General features: G+C 37.4%; 1 protein-coding gene across 3 annotated transcripts in view; it reads right to left on the bottom strand.

Annotated features, from left to right (window-relative positions):
* Positions 1-3387: 3387 nt before the first annotated feature.
* Positions 3388-23891, bottom strand: part of LOC110609089 (ABC transporter B family member 25, mitochondrial) — a 49396-nt gene continuing 28892 nt past the window's right edge. The window contains exons 17-19 of one of the 3 annotated variants that reach the window (XM_021748423.2): positions 21681-21745; positions 4835-4970; positions 3388-4078 (exon numbers count right to left, since the gene is read on the bottom strand). In XM_021748423.2, coding sequence (XP_021604115.1) covers positions 3935-4078; positions 4835-4970; positions 21681-21745 — 345 coding nt within the window. In that variant the 3' untranslated portion in view covers positions 3388-3934. Of the gene's footprint in view, positions 4079-4111; positions 4518-4834; positions 4971-21680; positions 21746-23891 lie in introns of those variants that run through there. The other 2 variants (XM_043951059.1, XM_021748425.2) reach the window with 2 other exon arrangements.

The raw sequence follows: 23891 nt of genomic DNA, 5'->3' as shown, positions 1-23891 counted from the left end.
TGGATTGATGGAACTTGTGCTGTTTGCTGCAAGAACACACTCTGGGTTGCTGGAATCTGATTGCTAGCCTGGGTTGATGGAACTTGTGCTGGTTGCTGGAAGAACACACTCCGGGTTGTTGGTATCTGATTCTTAGCCTGTGTTGGTGGAACTTGTGCTGGTTGCTGCAAGAACACACTCTGGGTTACTGGGCTCTGATTGCTAACCTGGGTTGATGGAACTTGTGTTGGCTGCTGCATGAACACACTCTGGGCTGTTGGGATCTGATTCTTAGCCTGTGTGGATGGAACTTGTGCTGGCTGCTGCATGAACACATTCTGGGTTTTTGGCATCTGATAGTTAGCCTGTGCTGGCAAGACAGGAAGATCACATATAGCCGGCAGACCCCATGTTGCTTCTGATTATTTCCAGTCCAGTAGGTCTAATGCAGTTGCAGCTGGAGCAGCAGTGCTCATCCCTGCTCCATTCGGAAATCCACTCAAAGAGCTGGAGCTGGTGGCATTACTAGTACTTGAAAATGTACTAGTTTGATAAGGCAAGCTTGTAGGCTGGGAAAGGCTATTTAGCATCCATGAGTGAGAAGCATTGTTGAGTTTAGACGATTGAGCAGGAGGAACATCTTCATGTCCTGTAAGAGGAAAATAAGTACCTGATGGAGCATGGTTAGTTCGATTTTGCATAGCAGCAATTTGCATGAGAGTTGCACATAAGAGGTCTATATTGTCACTAGAGGAAGAATTAAGCACAGGCATCTGTGTTAGTGATTTTGGTAGAACCCTGACCTCCAAGCAAATTGTAATCAATGAGGCCACCATCATTGGTCTGAGGCTTTGCTCCAGTTGAACTGTTGTAAGAAGGGACCACCAGTGAGATAAGCAGGATTCTGGAGGGCAGATGGTGAAGTAGACTGTCAGCAGTACTGCCAAAAGGTGGCACTGGAGTTGAAGTCCAGGAAGGAACATCTGGAGCTTCAATTGGAAGTGCAAGCTTCAATTGAGTAATTTAAATTAATTTTTAATCGGATTTGAATATTGTTAAAATAAATTAGATTCGAGTTCGAATAGTTTAATTTTCACCGGTATGCTGCACATTTATATACTTACTCAGGAGTAGAATAAAAAATTTTAATTTACGCTCTTATCAAAAAAATTTGTATTTAATAAATTTATAACAATGGCCAAACATATATATACCCACTAACAATATATTAATAAATATAAAATAAATTTATATCTCTTGAATACTTATGTAATAAAAAAATGGTTCAAAATTAGTTTTGTAGAATTTATTTTAAATTTCATTAAATTTAAAATAGAAAAAATAGTTTTAGTTATAATCAATTTTAAAGAGTTCAAATTCAAAAAATTGAATTATAAGAATTGAATTATAATTTTTATTCAAATAAAATATATGAAAATTAATTAAATTTCATAAAGTTTTAAAAATTAAAATCCAACCATCAATTACAAATAAATACCATTATAGTCGATAGTTATAATTAATTTGTTGTATGTATATTAATTACCCAAGAACTCTTAAATCTAAGAAGAAAACTACCATATTAATTTCTTAGGTTTTGTTAATTCATTTGAGCTGATATTTAACTATAGCTATATAAACACACACAACACAAAACAAAAAACATAAAACACAATTGTTAGAGGATTAACAAAAATTATTATTATTTTTTTTAAATTAAAAATAAAAAAGGCAAATGTTTGAACTGCGCTGTGGGCCCCACTTTTTCACCAAAGCACAATTAGAGAGAGAAAGACCCTACTCCAAATGGGGCTTATGAGAAGCTTAAACCTCATGAAATGTTAAAAAAATCACTGCTTTTCTTATAAAAATGATGAACTAATAGAATCAAACATTAATCAGGTCCTATATAGTACTGATTTGACAAGAAAATCTATTTGTTTTGCAAGATCTCTAGAAGCCAATCTCTCCTTTGAAACTGATTCTTTTTTGTCTAAACCTTAAATTCAAGGTAGAGAGATTTATGTTTTACCTTACAGAGATATTTTTTGTCACAAAAAAAAAAAAAAAAATAATGGTACCATTTTTTTCTATACAGTTAAGAGAGCTTTTTCCAACCAAACTCAGATTACAAAAGGAGATGGCAACAATTTCCTTCCCCAAACAGAAGTACGACTGTGAAGAGAATATATATATATATATATATATATATATATATATTAAATAATCAAATCAAAGCTTGATCTTAAAGAAAAGGTTAAAAAAAAAGTGTGTATATATATTTTAGAAAAGAGCATAGAGACCAAAGAGATTTGGTCATCCAAAAATATACAACAAACATGACATAAACATCATCTGAGGAAGATAGCCCAAGCAACCACAGAATAGGGGAAAAACACACACAAGAAAGTCTGCAGTAAACAAACAAAGGCACAAATCTTGTTCAAAGAAATCAAATGAAGACAATTAACCAATTGACTCCATTACCAACAAGAAGATCAAGATCAAGAAGGTGAATGCAACCTAACACTTCTATGACTGTATGATAGGATTATCTTCCATAACTGGCATAGAGACCAAAGAGATTGGGTCATCCAAAAATATACAACAAACATGACATAAACATCATCTGAGGAAGATAGCCCAAGCAACCACAGAATAGGGGAAAAACACACACAAGAAAGTCTGCAGTAAACAAACAAAGGCACAAATCTTGTTCAAAGAAATCAAATGAAGACAATTAACCAATTGACTCCCTTACCAACAAGAAGATCAAGATCAAGAAGATCAAGAAATCAAATGAAGACACTTCTATGACTGTATGATAGGATTATCTTCCATAACTGGCAAAATCTCCATTCCTTCTCCCCTCTTATGCAGCCTTTTTACCTAATATCATAATATGGAAAGATATCTACAATACATCATCATCTTCATCACTACGGTTATGCATTTAAATTTGAGATTCTGCACACCCTCATCTGCGATATGGTAAGTGTTACGTGCAATGATCAATTTGACAACTGTACCATTCAGGCGCCAGTAACTTCCTATTTGGTTTGATGTGAAATTGTCTAGACATTTGGCAAAATGCCAACGCATAAGGTAATGTCTTTATTGACACGACAAAGTTACCAAGTTAAGCACTAAGCATTTTCCAAAACGGCTACGTTGAATCACTAGTCTAAGACAATTTGGTAAAAAAGTGAAAATCTCTGTGCATACTTAGCTGATATCGAAGAGCACATAACAAGTGGAGAAAATGATATAGACGCTCATTGCGTTGTATGCAGACTGCTAACACTAGTGCAGCTGCATTCCAAATGAGCAAATACCAACCCCCTATGGCAGCTGCTTCTAATTTGATGCATGGAAGATTATTAAAGGAATGTACAACCAAGCATAATATACTGTGAAAGAAACTAGCTCTTATTAAGAAATCAATATATAGAACCACGCACAAAAGCTAAAGTCAGCATATATGGAATTACTCGCACTCTAGAACGTCTAATCATTTTGTATACAAAATTTATAAGTTATTAGATATACACTATATAACAATGATGAGAAATAAATTCATCTCATCGGTCTCCAGCGTCATTGGCATCCAACCAAAGGACCAGAAAAAAGACATGGGACATAAAATTTGATCTGAAGTTTTTTTGATGTATGCTATTGATCAAGCTGTGGAGCTTATGTGCATCTCACCATTCTGTTCCAAATTTCTTCTTATGTAGCATTCTGTTGCTTCTTTTCTTCCAAGGTATGATAAATGTTGCCCGTTTGGACTCTATTATGGGGATGCAACCCCGTAAAAGGCACCCATCTAGTTTTCCGGTGCCTACTGCCTAAATCCCACTTCATGGGCTTGCGCACCAAAATAAAAGGCTGAGACAACATTATCTTTTTATGGCACTGGTGCCATAAAAGGGTTGATCAGAGAGGAAGATAACACTTACGCCTCCAATTTAATAGCTGCATCAATGGCATCCACCGTATTATTTTGCTGTGCCCATAACTGTGCATATCTTCCTGCCCTGGTCAATAGAACTTCATGGGGTCCCTGCTCAACAACCTTCCCATTCTCCAGAACTATTATCTGAAAAACATGTTTGGACGGAAGAAAAAATGTCAAATCTAATATTGTAGGTACAAGAACAAGCAGAAGAAAGATACATGCTATGGTGAAAAGATGGAAATAAATATACTGTTGAATTGAATGCTGTTTTAAGTTGGAACATCCAACCAAAAACTTGAAAACTAATTGGTGAAGAGTCCTACACTATACAGCAAAATTATGCAAGTATTTAAAGACCTTTTTTTTATTATTTCAAATATATTCTTGCAAAACTCAATTTTTCCTAAGATGTAGCTGCCAGCAGGCTTTTGTTCCCAAACCCACGATCACATGTTATGAAAAGAAGGCAAATATCATAATCTTTCCAAAGCAATTTGTGCAACTATACCTGCAGAAAAACCAGTAGCAGCAAGATATGCCAATGCCAACTGAAAAATGATGCACTTTGGAAGCATGGCATCTAAAAGTGGGTGAATATATTCTTGTTAACATACATAAATACAGAAGTGAGAGAGAAAAACATTTATGTGGTAATTGACAGAGGACATCAAGACAGATTAGGTAGATTGATTTAAAGTCAGGGTTAGGGTTTGGTAGGATAACAAAATTAGGACACAATTGGACTTGTGTATCACATGATTTAAATAAATAGAGGGAGAGAGAGAGAGAAAGAGAGTTCACAAGTAATGAATTCTGCTTTCTTTTCTGAAGTTTCAAATAATTCTTGTCAATAACACCCTAAAGTCTTTAGTACCTTAAAGATTTAAAAATGCTTACCTCATCACACTGCATTGCAGTTGTAAGCCTATGAGCAATAAAAATTGATGTTCGATTATTGGCTAATGACTTCAATGCACTTAATATCTCTGCTTCTGTTGTGCTGTCGAGTGCACTTGTAGCTTCATCACATAGCCTGAGGAAATCAAAATCAACCAACATATATGATAAAAAGGAAAAAGAACTGATATTTGTTTATTTTCAGTAAAGACTGTTGTTTACAATTTACAAGGATTTAGTACATCATTCATCATTTAGTTCAGGAAAAAAGACTGGAAGGGCACTACAGGTACTGGACACGTAAAATGTTTATTTGGTACAAAGCAAGTTACATGGTGAACTTTGGAAAATACACAACCTTGGCTTATTGTGGAATATAATATTGAGGAAGAGATTCTGATTTTATTTTTTACATAAAATTCCAAATACTTTTTACAAACTTTTATTTTGACTTGATGGACAATTTGGTTATATGCTAAGAAGATTAACTATGAAAGCAAGTTGACGGAGAAGTTCAAAGAGAACCTCCATATATTTTATCAATTTAGACAAAGCTTGCAACTCGTGTTCTATGATGGATATTGAAACAGATAGGATTATCTTTTAGATGCAAAAATGTTAAGGAACATGCATGAAAAGGTAGTCAGTGAGACAATAATTCACTGTCATTTTTCCTGTTGAACTCCATGGTTTTCACCAAAATGATTCCTAGTCATTCAAATTTGTCTTCCTTGGGACGTGAATCATGCCAATTTAGGGTGTGTTCGATATCAATGCAAGATTTCTATTTTTTTTTTTTCAAAACTAAAAACAATTTTTTTTTATTTTTATTATTTACTTCTTAAAAACAGTTTTCTAAAAACTGTTTGTATAAAAATAAGTATAAATTTGTATATAAAAGTAAGAAATAAAATATTTTTTAAAATATGATATTTAATAATAAAATAAGGATATAAATAATTTTATAAATGGTTATAGATAAAAATGAATAATAAATTATGTTTACATAGTATATGATATTATAATAAAAAATTATTGTTTGATCCTTGTTGATAATAGTAAGATCCGGCGAGGTGTCCAAACGAGGACACCTAGGCAGAGGTCTGATTTGCGTGATCGATCAGCTAGATCCCTCTATGCTTGGCTTCGAGAATAGGACCTGTAAGATAAAGAAGACGGTTCGGGGATCGTCGGAGAAGTTCCCGGTAAAAACCCTCCGACGCTCAAGTTAGATCTCGGAACTTCATGGAGTCAAGGAAAGTAAAACAGAGAAGAGAAGAGAAGAGAATAGTAGTCCTAGATTATCCCTATGTGACCGAGAGAGAGAGATAGGTCCCTCTTCAGAGAAGGAGAGATCCCCTTCAGGGTTAGTCTAGTGCACAAATACCTTTGAATAAAGTTGATAACCCTGGTGCCATGTCCCCTTCTGATGAGGCATAAATGCTTTTGTGCAGGTGTGTCAGGGCAGTACATTAATAATGGGCTATAGGACAATAAATATGGAGCTGACCGGTTCGAACCCTTTACATGCGCGCTTATGATCCCTATGCTGAACTAAGGAGACGACCAACTCATAGGAGGTCGACATCTTTACCCTGGCTTTATCAGGTCATGCCGGGCTCATCCGACTTACATAGAAATGAGCTCCTTCTGATTACTGAGGTCGGCCACGTCGACGTTCAAAGCCTTGTTGTAGTATGAGCTTTTGAGGAGGTCGGTCTATTCGTCCCCTTTGGTCTTTGAGAAAGTCAGTCTATCCGTTCTAGGCTTGGATAAACTCAGAAGTGTTGCTGGTCTGATTCTTTGTACGCATTAGGTCGGACTTCTTACTGTCTAGTTCGACCAGATGGAAAGGTTTTCAATTCACGAGTACACGTGTCACGATCTTGGAGGGTCCTATTTTTTTATACGTTATCAGTTGCCCTTTCGCTTCTCCAACGATTATTTATGACCGTCCGAGAAGGAAACCTGTCTTGCTAAATCAGCACCACCTATTCATTTGGTTGATACTTATGAATTTCGAAAGGAAGTGCGATTAATGAAATTGGTTAACATAACATAGATCGAATCGAGAGAGAAAATTTTATATCTTGATAATCATCCCTTCAAGAGATTTGACCATGGTGGTCATTTTCATAGAAAGTCGACTTTAGTAGTCTTTTCTTTTGGAAGGTCCGACTTTGGTGCTCTGCCCTTCTAGCCTTACCTTTCCGACCTGACTTTAATGGTCTGCCCTTTTGAGTCTTCTTCTGAGCATTTACTCTCAGGCATCTTTCGAGCTTTAACCCTGGGTCTTTTAATAAGCATTTTAGCTGATTGGTTTCATGAACAGTTTGGCTCTTTGCTAGGCTCTCTAGTCCAGAACATTTGTTCGAGCTCTTTGGTTTTCTATATCATTCCGGACTCTTTAGCCATGACTATTTTTATGAATATTTTAGCTCTTTTTCGAGCTCTTTAGCATTGATTTTTCGCCCGACTTCGGGCTTTTTAGCATTAATTCTTCCTTTTGATCTCTTTAGCTCTTCGTAACTTCTGGACATTTTTGATCTCAAGTGCTTTCTAGGCTATTTTTGCCCTTATTCGCTTTCCGAACTATTTGCCCTCAAGCTTCTTCTAAGCGTTTTTGCTCCTCCGAGCTATTGGCCCTTAAGCATTTTGGGGCTCAAAGCCCTGATTCTTCATTTCAAATTCCTAGCTCTTTTCATTCTTTATCTAAACCCTTTTGCTCTTTTGGGCTCTTAATCTTGACTCATTTCTTTGAGCCTTTCGCTCTTTTGCATCTTCTGAGTACTCAGCCCTAAGTATGCTTCAGGGCTTTTTTGCCCTTAGTCTGCATGTGAGCATTTATGCTTTTTTACATATTTCGTGCTCCTATCCTTGATTTTTCTTTTTGAGCTCTTCTTGCTTTTGTCGCATTTCGGGCTCTTCTAGTCTTGGACCATAGTTCGAGCACTTTTGCTCTATATTCTCTTGTGGGCTTTCAGCTTGAGTCTTTGTCCGAGCTGTTTAGCTTGTTGTCCTTCCGGGCTCTTTAGCCCTGACTTGTTACCCGAACGCTTTTACTTTGTCATCTTCTAGGCTCTCTGCCCTTAAGCACTTTTCTGGGCCATTTGCTCTCAAATGTTTTTCAAGCGTTTTTGCTTTTTCGGGCTATCTATCCTCAAGCACTTTCGAGCACTTTTGCTCTTGATCGTCCGAGCTCTTTGGCTCGCGGTCTACTTCCGGAATTCTTTTTGTTTAACTTGGCTTTTTAGTGCCGGGTTTAATTTTCGAGACCAGTCATCTGCCTCATTGAGGTCTTCATCTCCTTCATCAGTTATGTGGTGTCAGCGGTTTTATTTCTGAGACCGGTCACCTATTTTATTGAGGTCTTCATCTTTCCAACCGGTTTTGTGGTGCCGACGGTCTATTTTCGAGACCGGTCACCCACCTCATTGGGGCCTTCATTTTCCCAACCGGTTTTGTGGTACTGGCGGTCTTATTTCTGAGACCAGTCACCTACCTCATTGAGAGTTTTGTCTTTCCACGCGATTTTGTGGTGTCGGCGGTCTATTTCCGAGACCGGTCACCCACCTCATTGGGGTTTTTATCTCCTCAACTGGTTTTGTGGTGCCGACGGTCTTATTACCGAGATCGGTCACCTACATCATTGAGAGTTTCGTCTTCCTAATCGGTTTTGTGGTGCCGGCGGTCTATTTTCGAAATCGTTCACCCACCTCATTGGAGTCTTCATCTCCTTAACCGGTTTTGTGGTGCCGGCGACCTTATTTCTAAGACCGGTCACCTACCTCATCGAGTGCTTCGTCTTCCCAATCGATTTTGTGGTGTTGGCAGTCTATTTCCAATCCGGTCACCCACCTCATTGGGGTCTTCATCTCCTCAACCAATTTTGTGGTGCTGGAGGTCTTATTTCCGAGACCGGTCACCTACCTCATTGAGGGCTTCGTCTTCCCAACCGGTTTTGTAGTGCCGGCAGTCTATTTCCGAGACTGGTCATCCACCTCATTGGTGTCTTCATCCCCTTAATCAATTTTATGGTGCCAGCAGTCTTATTTCCGAGACCCCTCACCTACCTCATTGAGGGTTTTGTCTTCCCTACCGGTTTTGTGATGTCGACGATATATTTTCGAGACCAGTCACCCACCTCATTGGGGTCTTCATCTTCTTAACCGGTTTTGTGGTGCCGACGGCCTTATTTCCAAAACCGGCACCTACCTCATTGAGGGCTTTGTCTTCCCAAACGGTTTTGTAGTGCCGACGGTCTATTTTCGAGACGGTCACCAACCTCATTGGGGTCTTCATCTCCTCAACCAGTTTTATGATGTCGGCGGTCTTATTTCCGAGATCGGTCAGCTATCTCATTGAGCGTTTCGTCTTCCCAACCGGTTTTGTGGTGCCGGCAGTCTATTTCCGAGATTGGTCACCCACCTCATTGGAGTCTTCATCTCCTCAATCGGTTTTGTGGTGCCGGCGGTCTTATTTCCGAGATCGGTCACCTACCTCATTGAGCGTTTCATCTTCCCAACTGGTTTTGTGGTGCCGGCAGTCTATTTCCGAGATCGGTCACCCACCTCATTCGAGTCTTCATCTCCTCAATCGGTTTTGTGGTGCCAGTGGTCTTATTTCCGAGACCGGTCACTTACCTCATTGAGTGCTGCGTCTTCCCAATCAGTTTTGTGGTGCCGGCGGTTTATTTCCGATTCGGTCACCCACCTTACTGGGGTCTTTATTTCCTCAACCGGTTTTGTGGTGCCGACGGCCTTATTTCCGAGACCGGTCACCTATCTCATTGAGGGCTTCATCTTCCCAACCGGTTTTGTAGAGTCGGCAGTCTATTTCCAAGACTGGTCACCCATCTCGTTGGGGTCTTCATCTCCTTAATCGGTTTTGTGGTGCCAACAGTCTTATTTCCGAGACCCGTCACCTACCTCATTGAGGATTTTGTCTTCCCTAACGGTTTTGTGATGCCGACAGTGTATTTTCGAGACCGGTCACCCACCTCATTGGGGTATTTATCTCCTTAACCGGTTTTGTACTGCCAACGGTCTTATTTTCGAGACCGGTCATCTACCTCATTGAGGGTTTCATCTTTTCAACCGGTTTAGTGGTGCCGACAGTCTATTTCCAAGATCGGTCACTCACCTCATTGGGGTCTTTATCTCCTCAACTGGTTTTGTAGTGCCAACGGTCTTATTTTCAAGACTGGCCATTTACCTTGTTGGGGATTTCGTCTTTTCAACTGGTTTTGTGGTGTCGACAGTCTATTTTCGAGACCGGTCACCCACCTTATTGGAGTCTTCTTCTCTTCAACTGGTTTTATGGTGTCGGCGGTCTTATTTTCGAGACTGGTCATCTACGTCATTGAGGGCTTCGTCTTTCCCGGTGGTCTATTTTCGAGACCGGTCACCTACCTCATTGGAGTCTTAATCTCCTTAACCGGTTTGTGGTGCCGACGGTCTTATTTCCGAGACTGGTTACCTACTTCATTGAGGGCTTTGCCTTTCCAACCGATTTTGTGGTGCCGGCAGTCTATTTTTGAGACTGGTCACCCACCTCATTGGGGTCTTCATCTACTCAACCAATTTTATGGTGCCGGCAGTCTTGTTTTGAGACCGGTCACCTACCTCATTCAGGGCTTCGTCTTCCAAACCAGTTTTGTAGTCAAGGCTTCCAGGTTTATTAGCCTTGTTCTTGCTTTTAAAATTTATCTACAAAATAAAAACTTGCACAAAGTATATATAATAAGAATGCTCGTTAATTTAAACAACAAGATATTTAGCTTTATATTACAGTTGAATGCAAATATTAATTTTGTCCAACTATATCATATCATATAATTCTAAAGAATCTAATAAATAATATTTCTTATGCATGAATAATTTTGCAATTTTTACTTCTCATAGCAACATGCTTAAGCAAATAATCTATTTCTTAAATAATTTATACTAATATTAATCATTGATGAGAGCTTTTTAAGCTGTTTATAAAATACTATCAAGCTCAAGCATATATTCAGAAGGATTAATGTTTGAAACTAGTCATGATGACAAAAATACTTTGAACTAAAGAGATAACTGTGTAGTTTGGTTAACTCGCGCATGTCACCTGTCTTCCACGCCTAGCGGATTGCTCTTGTGTTGCATTCTCTTCTCGCATCGGCGTCTGCCTTTTTCTAACTTTCACCGTGTAGATTTTAGATGCCGTTAGCAATTCTCGGGTCTTCTCTCTCTCTCACTCTCTCTCTCTCTCTCTTTCGGTTTCCCTTGTTGGTTTGACTATTAGCTTTTCTCAGTATGTCATGTGGATCTCAAGGGGTTTTGTTTGGAAATTTCAGCGATGGTATAGTCTCCTTCATTTCCCATAGACGGCTCCACTTGATAATGGTGAGATCCGGCGAGACGTCCAGATGAGGACACCTAGGTAGAGGTCTAATTCGCTGGGTTGATTATCGTTCTGTGATCGGTCTGTTATATCTCTCTATACTTGGCTTTAAGGAATGGGACCTATGAGATGAAGAAGCCGGTCAGAGGACCGCCGGGGAAGTTCCTGGTGGAGAACCTCCGAGCTCAAGTCAGATCTAGAAACTTTATAGAGTTAAGGGAAGTAAAACAGAGAAGAGGAGAATGGTAGTTCTGGATTCTCCTTCTGTGACCGCGCGAGAGAGAAATAGGTCCCTCTTCAGAGAAAGAGAGATCCCCTTTCAGGGTTAGTCCGGTGCATAAATACCTTTGAATCAAGTTGATGTCCCTGGTGCCATGTCCCTTTCTGATGGGGCAAAGATGCTATTGTACAGGTGTGTCAGACAATACATTAATGATGGGCTTTAGGACAATAAATGCAGAGCTGGCCGATTTGTACCCTTTACCTGCGCGCTTATGATCCCTGTGTTGAACTAAAGAGGCGACTAGCTCATAGGTCGACATCTTTACCCTAGCTTCATCAGGTCGTGCCGGACTCATCCTACCTCATAGAAATGAGCTCCTTCCAATTATTGAGATCGGCCACGTCGGCGTTCAAAGCCTTATTGTAGTATGGGCTTTTGAGGGGGTCGATCTGTTCGTCCCCTACAGTCTTTGAGGAGGTTAGTCTGTCCGTTTCGAACTTGGGTAAACTCAAGAGTGTTGCTGGTCTGATTCTTTGTATTCAATAGGTCGAGCTTTTTACTGCCAAGACCGACCAGATGGAAAGGCTTTCGATTCACGTGTACACATGTCATGATCTTGAAAGTCCTATTTTTTATACATTATCACCTGTGATTTAGAAAAACATATTAGTTAGTCTCTTAGTTTTGAAAAATATATTAAAACATCCCTAAAATTTTAAAATGTTTACCGGTTAGTTCCTTCATCAATTTTAGCCATTAAGTATTATAAAAATAAAAATTACTATTTAGTCCCTGTGGTATAGGAAAACTCACTAATTAATTCATTCATTTTGAAAAATACATTAAAACGTCGTGAAATTTTTAGAAATCTACTAATTAATCCCTCTATTAATTCTAGCTGATAAATGTTACAAAAAAGTTTCAAATTTCATCAATATGAAAGAACTAATTGGTAGATATTTTTATAAAATTGAGGGACCAACTAATAAATTCTCTTTTACTACAAAGACTAAATAGTAAAATATTTAATAGGTAAAACTAATAACAAGACTAATCAATATATTTTTAACATCTTAAAGATACTTTAATGTATTTTTCAAAATATAGGGACTAACTAATGAGTTTTTCCATATTTTAGGGATTAAATAGTAAATTTTACTTGGAAAAAAGTTTAAAATGCCTTCAATATGGAGTGACTAACTAGTAGATACTTTTACAAAATTGAAGGACTAACTAATAAGTTTTTCATATTATTGAGACTAAATAGTAAAATATTTAACAACTAAAACTAATGAAAAGACTAATTCATATATCTTTTAAAATCTAAATGACGTTTTAATTTATTTTTCAAATGAGGAATCAATTAATGAGTTTTTCTAAATCACAACGATCAAATAGTAAATTTCTCTTATAATATAAAATATAAATTTAAATTAATTAAATAAATATGTATTTAAAAATATGAATTTGATTGATAAGATAAAATTTTGAAATTTTGAATGATAATTTAATAAAGGTTGTAAAGAAAAATAATAGTTTGATAGAATTTGTAATAAAAAAAAAACTAATATTTGTAGTTTTCAGTTTTTTTATTTTAAAAACATTTTCTAACAAGTAGTAAAAATAAAAACGCAACATTATCAAACGGACAAGTTTTGTGTTTTTTTATTAAAATAAAAAAAAAGAAACCGCAGCGATAACATAAGCACTCTTAGAAAACAAACTCAATCTCATACTTAGTTTCCTCTAAGAATAAATAATAATGCAAAATCCACTTTTAAATAATTCTTCAAACATTGAGGCCCAAGTCATGTCCGTTTGACTTTCAGATTTTATTATTTGCAATTTCTACTGAAAATTGATCTTGATATACTAGATTGTTTTTAAAGAATGATGGATATGAGGTAGTTTCTGTTTTCAAAGCTTTCGTGCTTAGATTCGTAATCAATTTGGTAACTTCATTAAAATTATTACAGTGATTAATACACAAGAAAATATTTCTCTCCTCCCTTTAATAATGTAACAATATAAGGAATAATTGGGCAATTTCAGTGTGTTTCTCCATTGAAGTGTGTATATATATAGATTACAAAGTCTTGTTAAGGCAACTCCTAAGAATCCTCTATCAATCAATTAGTCTATGATTATGTAATCTCCTATGATTATATGCATATTATATTTACACTCTAACACTCCCCCTCAAGTTGGAGCCTAAATGTTTATCATGTCCAATTTGTTAGAAAGATATTCTATTCGAGGCCCATTTAAAGTTTTTGTGAGTAAATCACCTAGTTGCTCTTCTGCTTTCACATAACCGGTGATGAAATAACAATCAACTTCAATATACTTAGTCCGTTTGTGGTATACTGGATTGGAAGCAATGTGAAAAGCAATATCTGGCCGAGTCATCATCATAAGGTAGTTCAGCTTTCCAATTGTTAGAGTGTGAATATAATCTGTATATAATTATAGGAGATTACATAATTATAGGCGATTACATAATTATAGGCTAACGGACTCCTAACAAGGTCTTGTAATCTGTATATATACACACTTACTTCAACGGAGAAATATACTGAAATTGCCAATTATTCCTTATCTTATTACATGGTATCAGAGCTAGGGCTGAGCACTATTCGGTTTAAACCGAAATAACCGACCGAACCGAACCGAACTAAAAATTTGGTTCGGTTTTATTTTTAATTCGGTTCGGTTCGGGTTTAATTTTTTGAAAAATCGGTGATTTCGGTTCGGTTCGGTTTTAGATTCAAAAATTTCGATCAGACCGAACCGAACCGAAATCACTAAACTACGTCGGTTTTAGCTCTTCCCCGCTCTCCCCGCTCCCCGCCCCCGCCCCCGCCCCCACCCCCGCCCCCGTCCCCGTCCCCGTCCCCGTCCCCGTCCCCGTCCCCGTCCCCCGTCCCCAGTCCCCAGTCCCCAGTCCCCGTCCCCAGTCCCCGCTCCCCGCCCCCGCTCCCCGCCCCCGTCCCCGTCCCCATCCCCGTCCCCATCCCCGTCCCCAGTCCCCAGTCCCCGTCCCCGTCCCCGTCCCCAGTCCCCGCTCCCCGTCCCCGTCCCCGTCCCCAGTCCCCAGTCCCCGCTCCCCAGTCCCCGCTCCCCGCTCCCCGTCCCCGTCCCCGTCCCCGTCCCCGTCCCCGTCCCCGTCCCCGTCCCCAGTCCCCAGTCCCAGTATTGATTTTTTATTTATAAAAATTAAAATTAAAATATTTTAATTGGATTTTAGAATGAATGTGAAAAAAAAAATTTAAAAATCGAATCGAACCGATCGAACCGACCGAACCGAACCGAATCAAATCGGTTCGGTTCGGTTATTCCTCTTATTCGGTTCGGTTCGGTTTGTGTAAAATTCTGCAATTCGGTTTTCGGTTATTTCGGTTCGGTTCGGTTTTGAACCGAACCGACCGAATGCTCACCCCTAATCAGAGCCATTCCTGTAGAGATTTAATTTTTTTTTTTCTCTCCCATCAAGTTTTAAATTTTGGAGACTTAGGGCTCCTATTCTTTTGTGTTACCCATCTAGGGTAATATTTGTCTCTCTTTGTCCACCTAGGGAGGATGCAAAAATTGCCTTGCAGCCCCCTTGTCATATGTGGTTTGTTTGTCGTTTGAGTGTTGGGTGTAGACATTTTTGATACTGTTCACGACGGCTACTGTTCACTGGGTTAGATTTTGTTATCTTTCTTTAATTCATTTGAAGGTATAGGAGTATAGGGTTTTGGTTGAAATTGTTTTTGACAGTAAGACCCATATTATTAAAATTATCCCAATGTCTTAAATAGCGGCTAAGATAGGTAAAATGTGTCTTATTTCCTTTTTATATAAATGGGTCATTGATTCTGGTGCCACGGATCACATGACAGGTAATCCACATATTTTTACTAGCTTTTGATCTCATAAAGTACCTTCTCCTGTTGTTATAGCTGATGGGTCAACCTATAATGTTGATGGTTATGGGACTGTTAAACTTTTTCTGTTACTCTATCATCTGTGCAAAGTTTACCTAATCTTGCCTTTAATTTAATCTCTATGAGTAAACTTACCAAAGACCTAAATTATTGTGTTTCCTTTTTTCCTGATCATTGTCTCATTTAGGATCTTGTGCCGAAGCAGATTATTGGTAAAGGACATGTATCTGAGGGTCTCTACATTTTGGATGCATGGGTGCCTCAGTCCGTTGCCTACTCCAGTGTCATGTCTCCGTTTGAAGCACATTGTCGGTTGGGACATCCTTCTTTACCGGTTTTGAAGAAGCTATGCCCTTAATTTCATAAGGTATCCTTATTGTGAGTCATGTCATTTTGCAAAACATCATCAAAGCTCTTTAAGTCAGTCAATAAACAAGCCGAGTCTGCTTTTGAATTAGTTCATTCAGATGTTTGGGGCCCATGCCCGTTGGATCTAAGATTGGATTAAGATATTTTATCATTTTTGTGGATGATTATTCTAGAATGACTTGGATTAATTTCATCGTTCGGAAGTGTTTTCTCATTTTTCTATCTTCTGTGCTAAAATCAAGACACAATTTAATGTTTTTGTGCAAATTTTGCGGAGCGACAATGCTAAAGAAGATATGTCAGAATCATTCTAGGCTTATATGACTCAACATGGTATTCTTCACCAATCGTCATGTGTTGATATACCCGCTCAAAATGGGATAGCTAAAAGGAAGAATCGACATCTCCTTGAGACTGCTAGAGCTCTATTGTTTCAAATGTAAGTTCCTAAGCAATTTTGGGCCGATGCTGTCTCTACTGCATGCTTTCTCATTAATCGTATGCCCTCCACAGTATTAAACGGTAATACTCCTTATAATGTCCTCTTTCCTAAGAAGCTATTATTTCCTTTCGAATCACAGCTGTTTGGCAATACTTGCTATGTTTGGGATGTCAGACCTCATGTGATTAAACTTGATCATAAAGTTTTGAAGTGTGTTTTTTTGGGATATTCTTGCCTTCAGAAGGGGTATCGGTGTTACTCTCCAAACCTCAACAAATATCTGGTCTCAACAGATGTAGTCTTTTCCGAGCAAGTTCCTTTTTATCCTGTTGCACAAACCTCTCCTGATCAAGAGGATGATGATGAGTGACTCATCTATAGAATCATATCTGATGGTAGGACCTCTTCGAGTATGCCTTTTGCTGTACAATCTGATGGTGACATTCCTCCTAATACTCAGCCTCATGTTAAACCGTCAATTGTTCAAGTTTACTCATGGAGACCAGTACCTGATGATACATGTCTTGCACCAGAATCTTCTTCGCCATCAGATTCACCACCGAGTGACCTTGACCTCCCCATTAGTCTTCGTAAAGGTAAACGACAGTATAAATCTATCTATTCTATTACTAACTTTTTGTCTTATGATCACCTGTCTCCTTCTTCTATCTCCTTAATTATCTCTCTAGATTCCATTTCTTTGCCTAAGACAGTTAAAGAGGTCCTGGCCCATTCTAGATGGCGTGATACAATGTTTGAGGAGATCAAGGCTCTAAATGAAAATCATACTTGGAAACTAGTTGATTTACCCTCTAGCAAGAAGGCTGTGGGCTGTAAATGGGTTTTTGCAATCAAAGTCAATCCAGATGGTTCCATAGCGAGGCTTAAGGCCCGTCTTGTCGCCAAAGGTTATACCGAAACCTATGGCGTTTACTATTCTGACACTTTTTCTCTTGTGGCAAAAATGACCTCAGTTCGCTTGTTTATCTCCCTGGCTGCTTCTCAGTATTAGCCTTTACACCAATTAGATATCAAGAATGCATTTTTACATGATCTCCAAGAGGAGATGTATATGGAGCAACCACTGGGGTTTGTTGCTCAGGGGGAGTATGGAAAAGTCTGCCATTGGAAGAAATTTTTGTATGGTTTGAAGCAGAGTCCCCGTGTATGGTTTGGCAAGTTCAATGAAGTTGTTCAAAAATTTGGATTGAAAAAAAAGCAAGTGTGACCATTCAGTTTTCTACAGAAATTCAGATACTGGTATTATTCTCCTTGTATATGATGATAATATTGTCATTACAGGGAATGATAGTACATGGATTTCTTCTCTAAAAAACTACTTGCATGCGAGTTTTCATACCAAAGACTTGGGTCAGCTTAAGTATTTCTTAGGAGTCGAAGTCTTGAGGAGTAAAAGGGAATTTTCCTGTCTCAAAGGAAGTATGTCCTTGACTTGCAGAAATTGTTGAAAAAGCAGTGTCTCATCAAGGTGGCGTAATGCTATAATTCAGGAAATTACTACCCCTCATGCTAGTGTTTCTTGGAAGATAGTACAATTAACACAGAGTGAATTAATTGTTGGCTATCATTGGAGTATATACTCACGATTGCCCTTGATGGACAAATTAAAGGCCCGCCTCTTTGCAAAACACTATGCTTAAAAAGCCAAAAGCATGATCTAAGCTAATCGAGTTAGACTCATATGGATCGATTGAGTAGCCAAGTGAGCTAAACTTTGAAGGCAATGGCGAGTGACAATTGGGCCAGTGAAGTCTAATTGAATTAAGTTGCATTTGAGGCAGATTGTTGGAGTTTGACTAAACAGATTGACAATGCCCAAGAAAACTAAAGGCATACAAGTTTTTATAACCAAAACAAATTGTATAAGAATCACAAAATGAGGGTGGCTCATTAATTGGCAAGACTACAAGTTGAATTGTGCTTGAAGTTGGGCTTCCCATCACTATAATGGCCTAAGCCTTTTATTTACTGAATTCGACTCAAGTTTTGAAGCCCAATTGTCATTTTGCCGTTGCATGAGATGGCCCATCTAACTTGGATACGGCTCATCTTAGCTCTACTCTCAAGGTCTAGCTCACTAGGCCTAGCCCATAGATCCACCTCAGTGGAACTCAATTAGCTCAACTCACAAGTTTGGCTCATTAGGGCTAAGCTCACCATGTTTGAGGCCCTAATCTACAAACATTAGACCTCACCACTCTGATATCACGTATCACAACTCTAGGAGTGTAGATCATCAAACTGGCAACATTACACATTGAACTAGGCTTAAAATTAAGCTCCCAAGTCCCAATTAACAAAATGGCCTAAATTTTTTTGGTTCGGTTTGCTAACACTTAATATACCTTCACTTTTCTTTGTACATTACCAATGTGAAACTTGCTCCCATAAGTCATATTGCCAAGATTGCTTTTGTACACTTTTTTTTTTTAATCTTTTTATCTTTTTGGCAATACTCATTATTGGATATTGCATCATATAGATATTAAAAATGTTTTTCTACATAAGGAATTGATTAAAGAGGTCTACATGAAGTAACCTCCAAGGTTTGTTGCTTCGGGGGAGGGTCTAACCTAATTTTCTGCATCAATCATTATATGACGTAATAGTGTCTAAGTGCATGTTTTGGATGATTAACTGTCTTTTTTTTTTCTTTTGAAATTAACTTTCTCTTTCATTTTAATTCTAAATGCTTTGAAGTGAATTTAATTTTGGAAAAATTACTACAGGATCCCTGAGTTTTAATAAAATTAACTAATCTTAACTCCAATTAAAATATCTCTCATCTTTTTAAAATAGAACTATCATATCCTTCCGTTAATAATTCTGGTAGTCAACTAGAAAAATTGTTAGTCAAAGGAAATAGACTATATGAAAATTACAAACTTAACCTTAAATCACTTATGTGCCAAAAAAACAAATCCCATGTCTCATTTTGGCTTTCACACCTTTTTTCTCTCACATCTGCCTCTCCCAATTTCTCTCTCGATCTTGATTTTCTTTTAGTGCTTTGCTGCAATCATCCCCATTTTCTAGTGTCACTCTTGCTTCTTGTTTCCAGGTCTCCCTTAGCCTTCGCAGTGAGGAGTTGTGGGAGATGCTACCGAATATAGTCTGTTTCATACCCGATTTCAGTTCTAGGGCGTTCTAGTTTGAGCTTGGATTTGGTTTGAGTTTTTATAATAAATTTTTTCAATTCTCAATTTGAATTTTATTGGGGGCTCGAGAATAACAAGGCTGGCGAGTTATTAGTACGATTATCGTAAGAAGAATGGAGAGTTAAGTTGTTGCAGGAGCGAGTTGGAGAGTTAAGTTGTTGCAGGAGCGAGTTCTAACAGTCAATAGATGAGCTTTAGGGTGTCAAATTTGCAAAAGTACATCGAAGGTGGACAGGTGGCTGCCATGTGGCTGGCTTGGCTTAGTGCCATCACCCGCAAAGCCATTCAAAGATGATGTCTGCTTAAAATTGATGCTATTAAGAAATTGAAGAAGATAGGACAAGGTACATATAGCAGCGTGTTCCGAGCAAATGGGCTTGAAATTGGGAGGATTCTTGCTCTGAAGAATGTTCACTATGATAATTTTGAGCCTGTAAGTGTCTGATTCATGGCAACAGAGATATTCATTGTAGGCTCAACCATCTAAACATCATGAAATTAGATGGATTAATTACGTCCTATTTATCATGTAATATGTATCTCATCTTTGAATGCATGGAGCATGACATTGGGCTCTTGTCTTGCCTTGTTGTCACGTTCAATGAATTCATAGATTAAGTGCTATATGAAGCATTTGCTATTTGCACTAGAGTACTGTCACTTAAAAGGTGCAATGCATAGGGACATCAAAGGATTAGATCTTTTCATAACAATGAAGGAATATTAGAGATGGGTGATTTTGGTTTAGGGATTACTTGATAATTATTGTTAAGAAAGCTTATTTGATTGTCTACTTAATTTTGTTTGTTTTGTTTTGTTTCTACTATGAAAGCTATGCAGAAATGGTATTGGATGGAATGGTAATGGATATTGAAGTTATTTGTTAAAATTGTGAGATGCTTTGCTCTTTGGACATTTTTAACAACAATATCCTTTGTTTTTTTGCTGTGGTTAGTTAATGGTAGGGTTCTAAGGTTAATTTTGTCATTTCTATGAGTCTCTCTTCTTTGACTAGCGATGTTTCTGGTTAACTTCTGGAATTACTAACAGAAGGATGTGATAGTTCTATTTTAAGAAGATGAGGACATTTTAATTTAGAGCTAAGATTTATAGGGACCAACTAGTTAATTTCATTAAAACTTAGGGACCCCATAATAATTTTTACTTTAATATTCTATAAATACGGTATCCTGGAAAATATATCTATTTGGTAGTTTATTTGAATGATATTGTCATAACAGGCAATGACTAGGAAAACATTTTTCTAAACAACATATGTTTAGTCACTCTCGGACCCAAGATCTTGGAAAACTAAAATATTTTAAGAGGTAATAAGTGGCATAATCTAAGAAACGCATCATTATTTCAAAAAGAAATATATCTTGGACATATTGAAAGTGACTGCCATGTTGGATTACAAATATGTGGATACTTCTGATTGAAATGAGAAACTACTTCTTGAACAAGGGGAGCAATTGACGAATCTTAGTAGGTACCAAATATTGCCTAGTAAGCCCAACTATCCTACAATCACACAACTACAGCTGAACACCTGAAGCATAAAATATTTATGAAAAACCCAAAATTAGATGAGAAGACTTTAATCCTATCTCAAGGAAATGGCTGAGCCTAACCCGCTAAAGCTAGCTCAAGGAGAAAAGAGTGTCTAAGAGCTTATACGGTGTACATTACCACATCCCAAAATAACGTGTGAATTTAAAAGCCTCAAACTCACTTTTTTGTATTGAAGTAAATTGTCATTTTGCCAAACAAAGAACGGAATCGAGATGAATCGTTTATGACCAAATGATCAATTAGCAAACATCGACATTTAATCTCTTAAAGGATCTCATATTGACTGTATTTGTATGCTAAAACCATCTGATGCCTATGCTCTAGTTTGAGGGGAAGTATTAAGATAATCATAAAATTATAAATGGATTAGGCTAGAACTATGATGTAAATTAGGCATAACCTTAGGAGTTAATTATGTATGCGACTCTCTTTTCTTTTTTGTGTAAAATGAGCAGCACTTATACCTCCTTTACTAGAGGGAAGAATACAAGTTTCTTTCTTCACTTCTTCAACAAAGAAGAAACATAAAATCAAGGAGAAAAGATATATACTGATATTCAGTTTTTCTAGGGACTACCTCTTACTTGCAAATGCTAAGGAACCACGGTAAGCAAAAGAGACTAAACAATAATCTTCAGTTAACTATCAATATTGCTAAATTTTAAACTAGCATATTGAGAAAGGACAAAGTCAACTTTGTAATAGATGTGTGCATAAGTTTGGCCAATAAGAAGAACGGAGTTCTTACAGAATAGGAGGTGCTTTCAAAAATGCACGAGCCAGCGCAACACGTTGCTTTTCACCACCACTTAACTGAAAATAAAAGTTGCTTGATTATTCAAAATTCAAGAGTCCACTATCATGCAAATATTTGCACTTATAATTTGAATATTGAGTACAAAATATAATTTCTTTATTGTATTTACACAAGAAATTCCTTGATAGTCTACCCCTGACTTTCTCATTACTCGTGATTTAACAATTGTCATCACAATTTATAGGAGTCTTTCGACAACAATGAAGAGATGTGGTTTAATATTCTTCCATCAAGGTACAAGAACCATCTCTCAAAGTACAAGTTTTAGATGCTGATATGGACTTGGTGTCTAACACAGCTAAATGGCAGAAGGAATCCATATAACTGAAGTCATTAGCTTGGGATTAAAGCTTAGTTATTGTTGTGCCATATAATAAATTCATTTAATTTGTCATCCAGGTGCAATTAGATCACTGAAACCACATTCAGGCCAAAATGTTGCCAAGACACGGATGATCGGTCAAACTTGTTGCATTTATCCAATTTCCTAAAAATATGTGCTCTCAAACTTTAAATAAAGTTGAAAGAATTTGAACTTTGAAGGCTAACATTTGGATAAAATGGATTAAAAATTAAGAAAAAATTAAAAAATAAAAATGAAAGAAGGAAGAAGAAGAAGAAGAAGAAGGAGAAGTTTAACTTCCATGTCAATATTCCAAAAACATTTTTATCAGAGAGTGGTCAATGACCTTACTGCAACTATACGATAAGTCAATGATCTTTATGAGTCAATCCTCGACTATGATGAGATTCACAGTAAAGTCTAGTGATCATTCAGGTAATATACCCCAATAGTTCAGACCATGATAACATATGCATTGCAGTCCGACACACATGAATGAGTAATTAATGTTGTTCGACAACTTTCCAGGTGGTATGGTCGTTAAGACTTAATGCCCCTTGCAATTCAAAACCAACACTCTAAAAAAAGAATTGTATATTGTCCAAATGAACCTAAACATATCTACAAAGGAATAGCATGGCAAAAAAAATTACCATGTCGACACAAGATGAAAAACTAGCAGGTTAAATTGGATGTATTTTAGAAAAGTTAGGCCTCAATGCACCTTAAGCTTGTAAGCATTAAGGGGAAAAAACAATGTCATCTTGCAGTCTAAGCAAAAGTTGCCTTTTCCTATGTGGTGTATAAATGGATGATGTAGCAGTGAAAGTTAATCCCTTTCTTACTGTGATCTTTGGCAGGCATTGATATTCTTTAAACATGAAACTGATGATAGAAAAGAAAGAAGAAGAAAGCAAAAACTTTGAGAGAAAATACTTAATTATTCCCCTCAAGTCAATTGGGTTATATTTATACTACTTACAAGAGTATACATACTAGGTAAGAAAATAAATTAATTCCCTAATTATAACTTAATCATATCCCAATCATATCACATAATCATATCCCTAATTATCACTACAAATCTAGGCTATTTATAGAAAGAATCTCAACACACCCCCTCAAGCTGGAGCGTACATGTCATATGCTCCAAACTTGTTATAAATATACTCGATTCGTGAACCTCGAAGAGATTTTGTCAAAACATCAGCTAGTTGATCATTCGAATTGACAAAGCTAGTAGAAATGCATCCCGACTCAATTTTTTGCCTAATAAAATGGCAATCCACCTCTATATACTTCATCCTCTCATGAAAAACTGAATTTGATGTAATATGGAGGGCAGCTTGATTCAGCTTCATATGGAGGGCAGCTTGATTATCATATATCAGCTTCATTTGGCCAGTATCCCTATACTTCAATTCTTGAAGGAGTTGCTTCAACCAAATGAGTTCGCATGTTGCTAAAGCCATAGCTCGATATTCTACTTCTGCACTTGATTTTGCAACCACACCCTATCTTTTACTTTTCCAGGATATAAGATTCCCTCTAATCATAATATAATATCTTGAAGTAGATTGTCTATCTGAAGGGGAACTTGCCTAATCTGCATCGAAATAGCCAATAATTTGTGAGTGACCCATGTCCTCATAGAGTAGTCCTTGTCTTGGAGCTCCTTTGATATATCTAAGAATGCGAATGACTGCATTCCAATGACTACTGTATGGGGTTTGAAGAAATTGATTAACTACACTTACAGCAAAGGAGATATTTGGTCGAGTGATAGTGAGATAATTGAG

Source organism: Manihot esculenta, chromosome 2, assembly GCF_001659605.2.
Source record: "Manihot esculenta cultivar AM560-2 chromosome 2, M.esculenta_v8, whole genome shotgun sequence".
Classification (NCBI taxonomy): Eukaryota; Viridiplantae; Streptophyta; class Magnoliopsida; order Malpighiales; family Euphorbiaceae; genus Manihot; species Manihot esculenta.
The sequence above is the reverse complement of the archived record's forward strand: the minus strand, read 5'-3'. Positions and strand labels throughout refer to the sequence as shown.